A 14,735-nucleotide genomic window follows, 5' to 3' on the forward strand; every position below is an offset into this window, starting at 1 on the left:
TAAAGGGGATCAAATATATGGTGATGGAAGGAGAACTGACTCTGGGTGGTGAACACGCAATGGGATTTATAGACGATGTAATACAGAATTGTACACCTGAAATCTATGTAAATTTACTAACAATTGTCACCCCAATAAAATTAATTAAAAAAAAAATCCCACCAAGATATTTTCAAGCCTTTGCTGTCCCCGCCCTTGGGTAACGCCCTCATTACCCTGAGGACTGAGGTGTCATGTAGAACAGCAGCCTCTGGGGGAGAAGGAGGGAGCCTGGTGGGTGATCCGACTGAACCGAAACCGCTCAGCAGGCCTGTAGCTTATAATATAACACTGTGACCAAGGCGCTGGGCGTGGGCTCTGCGCTTTCTGTCTTCCACACACCCCCTCAGGCTCACCACCTTATCTTTTTAGCCACTTCTTGGGTTATACTACCCTCACCCCTACGTTGTTAACCCTCTGCTATATTTCACATATATGCCTTTGTGGACATCAGAAAGACTAGAAAGAAGAGCTTGTCTGAAAGCGACCTCTAGAGATAATAACACAGAGCACAATGGAGACAGTACATGTACCAAGTGCCAGAATATGCGGAGTACTTAACCCTTTTGGTTTAAGTTGTTATCTTATAATAAATAGTTACCTCATTAAAAACTATTTAGGGGAATTCTGACAAGAAATTTTATAATAAATAGCGTTGTCTAAATCATAAAGCTTCAAAAACACTTTGCTTAAAGACTGGTAGATCAGATTAACTCTATGAAAACCGCGAGAAGGAAAAATACAATCATGTAAAACCAAAAATGGAGAGAGATGCAAATGTCCTGAACTAACTAACATTTTAAAAGTAATTTATTCACTAACATCATTTTCCAAAATTATACTATTTAGTAAGCTTTCATTTCCTATCAATCTCAGGAATCTGCCTGGATAAAAATTATACTTTAGAGGCAAATTAATGAGCTCGATTGATTTTCTCTGACTTTGGACTTACTTGTTTAGTTTGTTTTCCAATGATGATCTAAGTTTTAATTCCTCTAGGTAGAGGTGTTTACATTCTTCCAATTCTATTTTACAAGAAGTTTTCACTTTGAAGAGTTCAGATTCCAGACGTTTAAATCTGAGTTCCATGTCACTTATGTAAGCGCCAACATGGTCATTTAACGGGTGTACGTTTTTTTGAGATGCTGCTGGTTCCTAAAGCCAACGGAAAGGATACATTTTAAAAATAATTATAAACTGAATAATTACAGTCTGTTAGTATTCTTTAGTTTTAAGTCAATGATTTGGACGGCAATTTAAATGTGAAAAAAGCTGAAGTTTAAAATATTTATCATCAATACGGAATAAAATAAATCTGAATCATGAAAATATTTTGAATCATCTCATCTAACAATTCCAATAAGAGAATCAATTTTAAATTTTAAAAATTGAACAATATGACTTAATAATCTAAGAATATGGTGCATTTTATTTTCTTTATTTCCTAATAGTCTCGTTTTATATCAATTGGTCTTAAAAATCAAATGATTATCCAGAAAGAACAAATCTCAAAGATCAATTGAGTGATAATAATGATGGGAACTGAAATATTTAAAAGGAGAAGCAAATAGCACCTTAGTTCCAGAAAATCTAAAAAAATAAAAAATAAAAACAACTGCCATTAAGGGGAGTAGAAGAATCACATACACTATGCATATCGAAAACGTAATTTGCAGCAAAATGAATTAAGGTGTGTTAAAAATCAATGAATTAACCTGTAAAAATAGATTTAAAAACTTTTTCTACTACATCCTGTCTTGCTCAGTCTTCAATATCCCAGAATTTACTGTGTTCTGCTTCACTCTTTTCTACCACATTCGTGACTATATGAATTTTGAGGTTTAATAATTTTTATCTCCACTCTTTTTATTCTCTACTTTTTCACATGACTTTTGTACTCCTTTCATAGATAATAACTCCTGTTTAAGATTGATTTTCTTCAACAAGGTATAGATATCTTTTTTTAAAAACACTTTTTAAAACAAATTTTTTTTTTATAATTGGGGAACAGTGTTTTTTCCAGGACCCATCAACTCCCTGTCAAGTAACAGTTTCCAATCTAGTTGTGGGATGCGCAGCTCAGCTCCAAGTCAAATTGTTCTCTTCAATCTACTAGTTATGGAGGGTACAGCTCACTGACCCATGCGGGAATCGAACCGGCAACCTTGGTGTTATGAGCACTGCGCTCTAACCACTGAACCAACTGGCCGGCCGCCCACTGGGGGCTCAGCTCCAAGCTCCAGCCATTGTTTTCAACCTAGTTGTGGAGGGTGTAGCTAACTGGTCCATGTGGGAATCGAACCAGCGACCTTCGTTACCGAGGATTGTAACCAGCACGATGCTCTAACCATGGAGCCAACTGGCCACCCCACAGATGGAGACATTCTGAAGATGCAGTTTCCAGTTTTGCTTTGAGAGCCTCATTCTGAATGAGTAAGATAGTATGATTTGGTTACGAAGGAAGTTGACTGAGAATAGTCTAACCCCAAACCAGTATCAACTTGTGAAATAAACTCAGTTGCCATAAAATGTCATCCGTACTGTAGTAGATCCTTATTATGTGGAAACTTGCATTACTCAGAATGAAGAACAAAGAGAAAAGCACCAGGAGACTCAAAAATGTATCCTTTATTGTCATCGACTTTGCCACACAACATCTGTACTTGATTTTCTACGATTTCCTGAATGATTGGTTCACGTTTTTCTTCTATAAAATGACTGTAAGTCACCTTTGAGTTGATAGTCTCTCACCTGTTCCCCATTTTAACTCTCCGTAATTTCTTACGAAGTTGTAGGGAGTTACGAGTAACTCATCTTGAGTTAGTTAGGCCTCCGTCAGCTACAAATGTTTCATGGTAATTTGAATTGCTTTCAAGAAGAAATGATTCCCAAGGTTAAGGAGAAATCACATCTCACACTGTGAATGTTTAGTGAGATGATCGCTACATTTTTTTCAACAACAAAAAAGTGTCTTAATTCGATAATGCTATCTTGTAATCCTCTTTCCACAGTATACAAGAACATCCTAAACAGCAATAATAACAACAACAAATCTGCTGGAATTTCAGTGATACTGAGTTGCGTAGAACTACTTTCCTTAGATACAATGCTTATTTGGTAAGATGAGGTGAGTGGATGGATGTAGTGTTTTTAAAACATGGCTACAAATTCTTGACATTTCTCCATGAAATTCCCTCCCTTTTAATATGTGCTGGCCTTAGGAAGTAACTGGATTCTAGTGCATGGAATAGGGCAGAACTGCTGTGAGAATGCTATGCCTGCGGCAGAAAATGTGATACAGCTTCCATCTGTATCTCAGGGAAGCTCGCCCTGAGAACCCAGCCACCATGTTGTGCAGATGAAGAAGCCCAGGACACACAGTGAGGCCTCCTACAGATGTTCGCGCTGAGACGGCCCCAGTGGGCATCCCGGCCAAAACCCCGCTTCAACTGCTACACGTGTGTGTAACAGCCTTTAGATGATTCTCATTCGCAGCTTCATGGCAACGCAGCTGATGCCAAGTGGAACAGAAATGAGCTAGTCTCACTGAGCTTCACTCAACTGCATTACTGGTGAACAAAACAGATGCTGTTTTGAGCCACTAGCTTTTGAGTTGGTTTCTTGAGCAGCAATGAACAACTGGCATTGATACTGATATTCAAAATGGTGTGAGGCCACAAAGAAAAGCAATCTAAAACCTGTAGGAGTGCCTTTCCACCAGGAGGTAGGTGGAACCCGAAAGGATGTGGAGAAGAATGAGAACGACACCCACAAGAGCCTCCAAGAGACGGTTATTGGGGGCTTGCGGGCCCCTAAAGAGGCTGGCCACAAAGACTTCTCAGCTAGTGAAGAAAATGAGTCTGAAATCCGGATAAAAGGGGACTTTTGCTGTGAAGTAACCAAGTAACATCCATGAGATACATGAGCTAACAAAAGACTGTGAACTGTAAAGGAACCAGGACTTATTGTGTTCAAATGTGTTTCCCAATTACAGCCTCTCCCACATGCCCTGTTGTCAAATCATGCTAAAATGAAGAAATGGCTTCTGAGTGAAGATCAAATTCGCTGTGCTCCCAGGAAGACATGATCTACGGATGAGGACAAGACTGTAAAGCCTTCCTCAAGACTTCGAAAGAGTTAAGGTGGGGCCTTAAATCCTGGAAGGCTCTTAAAAGGAAAATAATTTTATAGGCATGGTCCTACAACAGCTACAGGAAGCCCAAGAGCTTATCTCAAAACAATTTATGACGGTGGCTTTTCTAATGGCACGAACCCCAATAAACTCTCACGCAACTCCAAGTTTTTAGGATAATCAAGTAGCAAAAAACCACCTTGTTACCTTGGACTAATAAAAACCAAGAGAGTGAAAAATAAGAGGAGGCTTGTGGGTCTTAGACATTTGGGTGGAGGAATGACTCTGAGGGAAGAGCTGCAAGCACAGGTCATTTCTTATGAAAAGGACAGAACAAAGAGCTCACAGGGGACAGCAAAGGGCCATGGAGAGCATTGGCATGATTAGGACTAAGTCCTAATCAAAGAACGGACAGCACACATCAGGCTGTATTTCAGAATTGCTATGGACTAACGTGCCTTCCACTTTCTATTTCTGCAGGGGAAACTTCAGCAGTCGAGCAGAATGTTGGGTGTGTGGGTGGTAGATAACTTGTCTCTTCCTTTCTCATGTTTTCATATTGAAAGGAATTGTCCTCAAGGAGCTTTATCCTAGAAACCAAAACCCAGGCCCTTCACCCCCATTTGCACCAGACTAAGATGGTAAAATCTTAGATTCGAACCTGAGCCTGATGCCATTAAATTGAGACTTGTGGCGAGTATTGCGTAGGGATGAGTGTATTTTCCATGTGGGGGGAATATAAAGAATTGTGGCCAGTGGACAGATCAAGGTGGTTTTTAAATGTGTCCGTAAATTTTGAAATATTCATTGCATAAAACCACTGGAGTATGGGTCAACATTAGTGACTTGCTCCTAATGAACAGAATATGTTGAAAGACATTTCGTGTGAATTCCAAGACTCCTTCACAAAGGGCAACACAGCTCCTGTTGGTTATGTCTCTGAGGATCTGAACCTTGGAATCCAGCCCCGTGTTGTGGGGAGGCTCGGGCCACAATGCGAGCCGGGTGTTCAGGTGTAGTTGTTCCTGCTGTCTCCTCCAGCTAGAGAGCCGACCAACAGTAGGCACCAACTACCGGACACATTGCTGTACAAACTTTCAAATGATTGCAGCCTCCAGCCATCGAGCTGCCCCAATTGAAGCTGAGGGGAACGGAGACAGATGGCCTTGGCCACACTCTTCTTAAGTATGGATCTGTGAGTCAAATAACTGTTGTTTATTTCAACCACTCCATTGGAGAGTTAAGGAAAAAATAGCCACACCTTCTGGATTAAAAAAAGAGATAATAGTAAACGTAACTTATAAGTTATTAATTACAGTTATCTTCTTTTATTGCACTTTGCTGTATTCTGTTTTGCAACTATGTTTTACAAATTGAAAGCTTTGGACAATCATGCATTTAGCAAGTGTATGAATACCACTTTTCCGACCAAGTTGGATTATGTTTGGCAGTTTAGCAATGAAGTACTTTTTAATTAAGGTATGTACACTGTTTATTTAGACATAATGTTACCACACACTTGATAGACTACAGACTAGTGTAAAATAAATTTATATGCACAATTCTTGTGATTCACTTTATTGGGTTACTAGTGTATTGCTGTGGTTGGAACCAAATCTGCAATATCTCCGAGGTATGCCTTTAGTCTCCTTTATGGTGTAATCTAAGTAATGTGGAGATTGACTTATTAATGACACACAATGCTAAAGAGAAGAAGCAGTGAATACAAAAAAGGCATAAGAAGTTTCTCAAGGGTTCCCTTCAATGACAGCTAGGCAGGTAGGCATCTTTAGAAGCTTCCCTCAACGTACAGGATAAGGAAGACTGGCAAGGAGACATATGATTTCTAGTATGATAGTTGTAAAACTAGAAATAGCCAGTTAATAACCAAAATCAAACCTTTTTCCTGATTTCCATTCCCTAAAATTCTAAAAGAGATAGGCAGCTTTCAATATTTATTCATCAATCTAGTACTCAATCTTCACTTCCTTTTCCTCGGTGAGAAAATAGAGAGCATTATGGAATAATTTTTAATCTCAGTAGTAAAACAATCATAGTGTCCTCTGGCACTATTTAAATACAATCTCTCCTTTACCATACTTCAAGCTTGTTTGTATGAAAAGGGAAGACCATGTCTTCTGAATCTTATACTGAAATGCTTCTCCGTATCACATAAAAAGGCTTTGACATTTTACAATTCACATCACGAATCTATTATTTGTTTCTGATTGATTAATTACTTCCTGAATTTTAACAGCTGTACTTTTGAAATGTTTTCTTTGGATGGGATGAAATATTTATTCCATTAATTATATATGAAGCTAAAGGTACAACTATGCATCTCAATGTGTTTCTGAGAATGTAGGATCTATGCCAAGAACAAGATTGGCACCAGTGTTTCAGAAAAGAACCGGGTCAAACAGAATCTACTTTTCAATTGCAAGATGATGGATTAGAGAGATTTCTAAAGAGGAAAGCAGATGGTCCAGGTTTCATCTTCTCTTTCCTAGACAGTGAAATCTATGGAAGAGGCTATGGATTAGGAGATAGACAAAATGAAGAAAGTTGTCCACCAAGTATCAGATCTAATTACCGACATTTGATGGAAATGGGAGGGAAAGGGAAGCACTGGGTTAAAGATTAATGTTTTGAATGAAGAAAACAAAAGGAATGAGTCGACTTTGTAAGCCTAATATCCCATCATGTCATAAGATCACCAAGGTCTGCGGGCCACAGTCTCCATCCAGAAGCAAAACATCTCCACAGAAGTGGAATTAAAGATATTCCCCTACATTGACATTTTATTATTCCATAAGGCATCTGGTAATATGCAAGATGACTGGGGAAGCGTTCTCATAACATTTGATTTGGTAATGGCGTAAGGACAGATCTATAGATCAATGAATCAAAATTAAGGATCCGGAAATTAACCTCATATGTAGAGCCGAGTGATTTTTGACAAGGGTGCTAAAAAATCCAATTGGATGTGAATAGTCTTTTGAGCAAATGATACTGGATCAACTGGGTATCCACATGCAAAAGAAAAAATTAGAGCTCTACATCATACCAGATATAAAAAGTATCTCAAAATGTAAAAGCTAAAATTATAAAAGCTTAGAAGAAAGCATAGGTATACGTCTTCATGAAAGAGTTCGTAATTGAGTGTTTAAAAAAATAGATTAACTGGACTCCATTAAAATAAAATGCTTCTGTGCTTTAAAGGATACCATTGAAAGACTAAATAAGCAAGCTAATGAAAGGGAGAAATATTTGAAAATCCTATATCTGATAAGCGATTTGTATCCAGGATATATAAAGAACTCTTACAATTCAACAAGAAAGAGACAGTGCAATTTTAAAAGGGCAAAGGAATTGAAACAACAGTTTTTCAAAAAAGTTATACAAATGGATAATAAGCATGGGAAAAGATTGCTCAGCATCATTATTCATCAGAAAAAACTACATCAAAACCACAATATGGAGCAGAGAGTTCACTAGTGGTTCCTTAGGGCTAGGAAGAGTGGGAAGGGCAGACTGGCACACGGTGAAGGCTAACAGTACACAGATACTTTCCAGGGTGATGAAAATGTTGTAAAACTGATTGTGATGATGACTGCATAAAGCTTTTAATACACTAAAAGCCACTGCACTGCACACTTTAAATGATGGAACTGCATGCTATGTTCATTATATCTCAATGAAGATTGGAGCCAGTGCTTTGGGGTCATGCAACGGTGTCCTTCTTGGCTTTAGATCACTAGCCAGGGTTGAGACATAGGAGAGGTAACAGTATGCCCTTTTATAGAAAAATGATATAGAAAATAAGCTATCTTTTTCACTGCTTGAGTCTGTAAAATTAAGAGAGAAATCAGTATTGTACTGCTCAAAGCATTGAGTGGTTTCTATTTCCCCAAATTAAGTGATTTCTGGGTCCCAAACGGATTACAAAGTACCTTCTGTTTTAACCTAGCCATCTGAATATCCATTTCAGATTGATTGGGTTCTAAATCTCCAAGGAAACTAACCTCTCCATTTTGACTGTCATGTAGCATCCTTGTATTCTGAAAGAGGGTCTTCAGTCTGCAGAATTGTAGAAAACGAGTAAGTCAAATTCTTTAAGAGTAAATGTTTAGGAATTATTTAAAGAGATGATATGTCTATCATACAAAATAAACAAATCTATAAATTATGATCCTCTCCTATTTGTTCCAGTATAAGAGTTTGAAAGCATACTAATTAAATTATAATCTTAGGTAAGTAACATAAAACAATTGTGATACATATGATACAGACTTCACATTGTAACAATGTAAGGTTCTTATAATTAAAGTATTATTAATATCCACTTAAGATTGTTAGTATCAAACATATTAAATATCAGCTATAAACCAGAGATTAGTATCCAAGGTGAAGAAGAAAAGTATAATATATGTGGATGTTTTGAAAACACGCCAAAATACCATTCGGTGCCTACTGACCACAGTCTACCAGAAGAAAAGAAAGTACGTACCAACAAGAGATCATTCAAAATAGAAAGAGAAACCGGAAAGAAAAATCTGAAGTCTGAGTGGAGGGGAAAGGAAAGGGGCAGGGCTTTAGAAGAAAGGAAATTGGAGAGATAATGTGTCACAGTCTCTTCGAGTCTGTCTTACGAAGAGATCTTTGCTAGCACAAAGTTAACAAAATGAGAATACAAAACAATGCAGAGAAAGACAGTGACATGGGAGAAAAAACACTGAGGAGAATCAGAGAAAGAACTTCATTCAGTAAGCAGCAAGTAAACAGAAAGCAAGCCACGTGCGGGCTTCCCAGACGTTGGGAAAGATTCCATTATTATTTGAGTGAGATGATTACTCATCTCATTCTTTTTTAAGTTATACATATGGTTTGGTATGTATGACATATTTTATAACTGACAAAAAAGTAGAAAGAACATAGAAGCCAAATCAATAACAATTCTGATGTTGTTAAACAATACCACAGATAGGTTTTTAGACATTAAACTGTTAGAATGCTGAAGGCAAGAACACTACGAAAAGAAGGAAAGATTACCAAAGAGAGCACAGACATCCTGCAGAAATAAAGATTCAAGGGAGACCAGGAAGAGTGCAGTTGACAGTATATGCAAAAGACACGGTCATTATAGTTTTAGGAATCATTCAAAAGTAGGTATAATATTTTGGCATTCACACAAGTTTGACTATGCTGAGTTTCTGATGTAAATTTGTAAGTAGGATAGCTTTTTTAATTATGAAAATTACAGGTATGAAATACATTTGTACTTAGGTTTTCATAAAGTGAGAATTATAATGAAATAGTAATTAATGGTTGACATGATCTGAAATATTAAAACCTTACCTGGTAACCTCTGTCTCTAATTCATCATTTTTCTTCTTTTGTTGATTCATATTATATTGCAGAGATTCTAACTTCTCATAGTACTTTAATTGTTCCTTTTCATCCTCAGACTTTGAAAAACATTTTTAAAGAAAGTTAATTTTAAAAATCTAGAGACTCACTCTTCTTTCTTTAAAATATGATTCCTCATGAGCTCATGAGTAATATGTGTACACAGGTGTATAAAATGTAGTTGTAGACCTGATACCAATAAGGACAGAGTTCAAAAACAATGACATTTCTTAAAGCAGCTGAAATGGATTTTGCAGTGTCATCATTGGTTTCCTGGAATTTAAATTGCCAAACTTTCTTAAAAACAGAGGCTTTTACATGTAAAAATACTAAGTGTTAAAGAATAGATTTAAATAGTGGTTCTCTTTACATTTTAGTTTCAAGAAATGCTCCCAGAGACATTTTCATCAACATTTCAAGATTTTACAGGGTTTATGGAATCACATTTTCGTATGATAATCTTTGAAAACTTCCTGTGCAGTCCCCCTTAGATTGTGATAATCTGACATGAGCATCAGATGAAGACTCTCATTCTCTGTAAGCGTTCTTCCATAGGTTTCAATTTCTCCTTTTCTAGTAAATATTTTTCTCTTTAAAGTTTATCTTCTCTATATTATGTAAAAACATAACTTTTTCTTGATTCCTGTAACTTTTTCTGTCATCCTGTTTTTCTTCTTAGACTCTAACCCTCTTTAATATGTGGTCTCATCCCCAGGTCCATATTTTCGCCACTTATTCTCTTCTTTTACATGAGAGCCTGACTTTCTGTCCTTATAATTGCGCGAAAACATTTTTCAGGGTCATCTCTTTAGTCCTTGTCCTGCTTTACTTCTCAGCAGCAACTGATAAGGATGCCCACACCCTTTCTATAGTCTTCTCAGCCCCACTCATCTCTAAACAGCAGTCCTGGTGGGCAGGCCTTGACCCTTTTCTATTCCTCTTTTTAAATGCTCTCAGGTCCTTAAATCCTAGTGCTTCAAACCACATTCCCTCATCTACAGTGGCAGCCTTGACCCCTTTACTGAGGTCATCTGTACTTTCCTTTTTCCCCTCGAGCTCCTCATAGACAGTGTCCCTCAACCACACACTCATAAACCATGACTTGCTGTGGATCAGCTCATCTGGTACATTTCATGGGGATTCTTATCACTGTTACTACGAACATAGCGTTATTTTCAGATCTTGGCAGCTCCTCACCCTTAGGATGTTGACCAGCATACTTTGTCCTATTTTTCTCTCAGAATGCATAAGTTTTTTCATAAGGTTCACATTATCTACTATTCGCCTTTCCATTTTTGTTTGCTCTATTGAATAACTTCCTATTCCTTGGGACCTGACCTGACCTATGGAAGTGTTCTGAAATTCCTTTTGCAAGTACACTCCACCATCTTGTTTGACAGCTTAAGTCAGTTGGAGCTATCCTTTCTTCCCAGTCCAGATGCTTCCTCTCACATTGTGTGAATCAAATATCTTAACCCAGGTACTCTCTCACCTTGGGGGCTATTGATCGAATTCGTTGAAACCTGTCATAATTAAACTTTTGATTTACAGGGTAGACCTTATGGTGGCTGATAATTCTGTCGAGATCCTAATTACTTCCCCTAGGAACCTATCGTCCCTCATTATTTTGGTATAAGCTTAATCAGTTGTGGGTGTGCTTACAAATTTTTCTATTTTTTGACATTCAATATTATTTTATATTAATTTTAGGTGTACAGCATAGTGGTTAGAATTTAAGTAATTTAACAAAGTGATTCCCCTGACTCATCCAGTACCCACCTGGCACTATACATAGTTATTGTCATAGTATTAACTATATTCCCTATGCTTTACATTACATCCCCATGACTATTTAGTAACTACCAATTTGTACTTTTTAACCCCTTCACCTTTTCCGCCCTGCTCCTAACTCCTCTCCCATCTATCACCCTAAATTATCTAGTACTCATCTGATGCCATGTGTTGTTATTGCAATATCATTAATACATGCCTTATACTATACCCTGGATCCCCATGACTACTTTGTAACAACCAATTTGTACTTTTTAATCTCTCCCCTTTTAACCCACTTCACAAACCCCCTTCCAGCTGGCAACCAACAAAATGTTCTTTGTATGTATGAACATTTTTCTGTTTGTTTGTTCTGTTCTTAAATCCCACTTAGAAGCACAATCACAGTGCATCTTTCTCGGTCTGACACACTCCACTCAGCACTGTACTCTCCAGGTCCATCCACACCGCCACAGATGGCCAGAGCCCATTTCCTTCTGTGGCCAAGCAATATTCCATTGCATACATGTATCATCTCTTCTTTATCCATTCATCCATTGATAGGCTGCATGCACATCTTGGCCATTGTAAAGAATCCTGCAGTGAACATATTGATGTACACGTCGCCTCGAATTGGCATTTTTCGGTTTCTTTGGATAAATACTCTGAAGTGGGATATCTGGGTCATTCTTCAACTCTTGTGATAGCCTTTGTTTAAAAGTCTATATTGTGTGATATAAGTATTGCTCCCACAGCTTTTTAAATTTTATTTTGTTTTCATGAAATATCCCTTTATTTTCAGTCTCTGTGTCTTTTGATCTGAAGCAAGTCTGTTGTAGGGAGCATATGTAAGGATCTTATTTTCTTATCCTTTCAGCCACCCTGTGTTTTGATTGGAGAATTTAATCTATTTACACATAAAGTAATTGTGCATAGATATGTAGTTACTGCTATTTTATGATTGATATTTTTGTTCTTCCTTTTTTGTTCCTTTTAAAGAAGTCCCTCTAATATTCCTTGTAATACTGGTTTGGTACTGATGAACTCCTTCAGTTTTTTTTTTTTTCCTCCTGAAAGCTCTTGATCTGTCCTATGATACTAAATTATAGCTTTGCTGGGTAAAGAAATCTTAGTTGTAGGCATGTCTTTCATCACTTTGAATATTTTGTGCCAATCCCTTCTGGCCTACAAAGTTGCTCTTGAGAAATCACCTGCTAGTCTTATGGGTGCTCCTTTACAGGTTACTAACTGCTTTTTTCTTGCTGTTTTAAAGTCTTTATTTGCCTATAAACTTTGGCATTTTAATTATGACGTATTCTTGGTATGGGCCTGTTTGGGCTCATCTTCTTTGAAATTCTGGGCTTATATGTCCATTTCCTTTACCAAGTTAGGGAAGTTCTCAGTCATTATCAAGTACATTTCGAATTCCTTCATTTCTTCTTCTCGTAGTACCCCATATGATAATGTTGGTATGCTTGACATTCTCAGAGGTCCCTTAAACTGTCCTCATATTTTGGATTCTTTTTGCTGTTCTGACTGGGTATTCTCTGCTACCGTATCTTCTAAATCACTCATTCGATTCTCTGCTTCATCTAGTCAGTTTTCATTCCCTCTAAGACATTCGCTTTTTCAGTTATTTTATTCTTTACTTATGACTGGTTCATTTTTATGTTTTCTATCTTCATTTTTATGTTTCCTATGTCTTAGTGGAAGTTCTTCTTGAGGTCCCTGAGCATCCTAATAACCAGTGTTTTGAACTCTGCATCTGATAGATTGCTTGTCTCTATCTTGCTCAGTATTTTTCTGGCGGTTTCTTCTGTTCTTTTATTTGGCATGTTTCTTTGACTCCCCATGTTGGCTCCCTCCTTCTGAATGTTTCTGTGTATGAGGTAGGACTGCTGTGTCTCCCAGGCCTATCTGAGTGGCCTTATATAGTAGGTGTCCTGTGGGGCCGTGTGGCACAGCCTCCTTGGTACCCAGAGCCAGGCGCTGCAGCTCTGCCCCTTGTGTGAGTTCTCTGTGCTCTCCTGTTGTAGTGCAGCCTCTGTTGCTCTTTGTATGTCAATGGGAGGCATTGATCGTCAGACTGTGTGGTTGTGAGGACTGACCATGACTACAGTGGAGGAGCTGTTTTGCAGGGGCTGCCCCTACAGAGCAGGATTTGCTTTAGCAGGGCACTGGTGTCTGCCCTGTGTACACTTTGGTTGTGTCTTTCTGGGAGGCACCAGAGCGGTGATGCTCCTGCTCTGTCCAAAGATGGCCACCAGGTATGTCAGCCCTAGGGACTCCTAGAAGTGGCCCGGCCACAGGCCTAGTTCAGCCGCAGCCTATGTCCTGCGAGGGCCACCTAGCTTGACCACAAAGCAGGATGCAGATGGCTGCCACCTGCACCGGCTTTGGAGGTGCCTCAAGAGTTCCAGTTATGAACCATAGCCAGCTTCCATTAGTGCCATCTTGGGTCTACACAGCAAGAAGTAAAAGACAGCTGAGGCCACGTAACGCTTATTTAGGTTTTGTGAACCTTTGAGAGATTTTAGGCAAGTCTGCAGCATGAGCCAAGACAGGATGTTTTTTTTTTGGAAAAGTCACTGGAAGAAGCTTGGGTTGGCTCTCAAGTTAGGTGGGGCAGGTTCTCAGGGAATCACTGTTCTCAGGGACAGTGTTAGCCAGGTTGATGTAGACTCAACTGATGGAGGCCGTCTATGTCTCACACTGCGACGGGTGATGGATCAGTACAGAAACAATGGATTCTACAAGCACCTCTGTGTGGGAAGAAGCTCCCCTCCAGCCATCACCCTAAAGGCAAAAAACTTAGTTCCCCCCCTTATATCCCTGAACTACTGCCCAGTGTTAGAGTTCAGGGCAAATGAATCTGTCAGTTAGTAAGCCCATTCCAAGCCCTATAAAAGAATCAACTGGGACTCTAGCCATCCTTTTATCTCACCCAACCAGAATGACCAGTGGTTTCCACAGCCAGAAGCTATGGGGACATCTCTCTCTAGCATTGGAATCCTGGGCTAGGATGCCTGGTGTGGAGCTGGGACCTCTCACACCCCTAGTGGACCTCGACAAGCAAGATATCCCTCTAGACTTCTGACAGTCGCACAAGGGTCTGGCATCAGCTCGTTCTGTTTTTCTGCTCCTCCTACCAGTCTCGACGTGACTTCTTCTGTATGTCCCTAGAGGTAGGACGACTTTGGTTGAGCTTGACTTCAGGTGATGCTCAGTGATGATAGTTCTGTAGTTTAGTTGTAATTTTGATGTGGTCGTGAGAGGAGGCAAGCATGGCATTTACCTACTCTGCTATCTTGACCACAAATCCCCAATTTTTCAATTTTTGATACCTTAATATAATAGATTTCTCTATAAAGCTGTGATGTGACAA

At 38.7% G+C, this 14,735-nt stretch overlaps 1 protein-coding gene across 4 annotated transcripts in view; it reads right to left on the reverse strand.

The window, feature by feature from the left end:
• The window catches only part of LOC308502959 (ankyrin repeat domain-containing protein 26-like), an 82,774-nt gene that overhangs the window by 52,394 nt on the left and 15,645 nt on the right, over window positions 1-14,735 (reverse strand). For 2 of the 4 annotated variants that reach the window (XM_081080769.1, XM_081080768.1), the window contains exons 8-10: window positions 9,530-9,639; window positions 8,197-8,251; window positions 992-1,194 (exon numbers count right to left, since the gene is read on the reverse strand). In XM_081080769.1, the coding sequence (XP_080936895.1) occupies window positions 992-1,194; window positions 8,197-8,251; window positions 9,530-9,639 (368 nt within the window). The remainder of the gene's footprint in view (window positions 1-991; window positions 1,195-8,196; window positions 8,252-9,529; window positions 9,640-14,735) is intronic. The other 2 variants (XM_081080770.1, XM_081080771.1) reach the window with 1 other exon arrangement.

The sequence above is a fragment of the Rhinolophus hipposideros genome (assembly GCF_964194185.1).
Source record: "Rhinolophus hipposideros genome assembly, contig: SUPER_9_unloc_4, whole genome shotgun sequence".
Classification (NCBI taxonomy): domain Eukaryota; kingdom Metazoa; phylum Chordata; class Mammalia; order Chiroptera; family Rhinolophidae; genus Rhinolophus; species Rhinolophus hipposideros.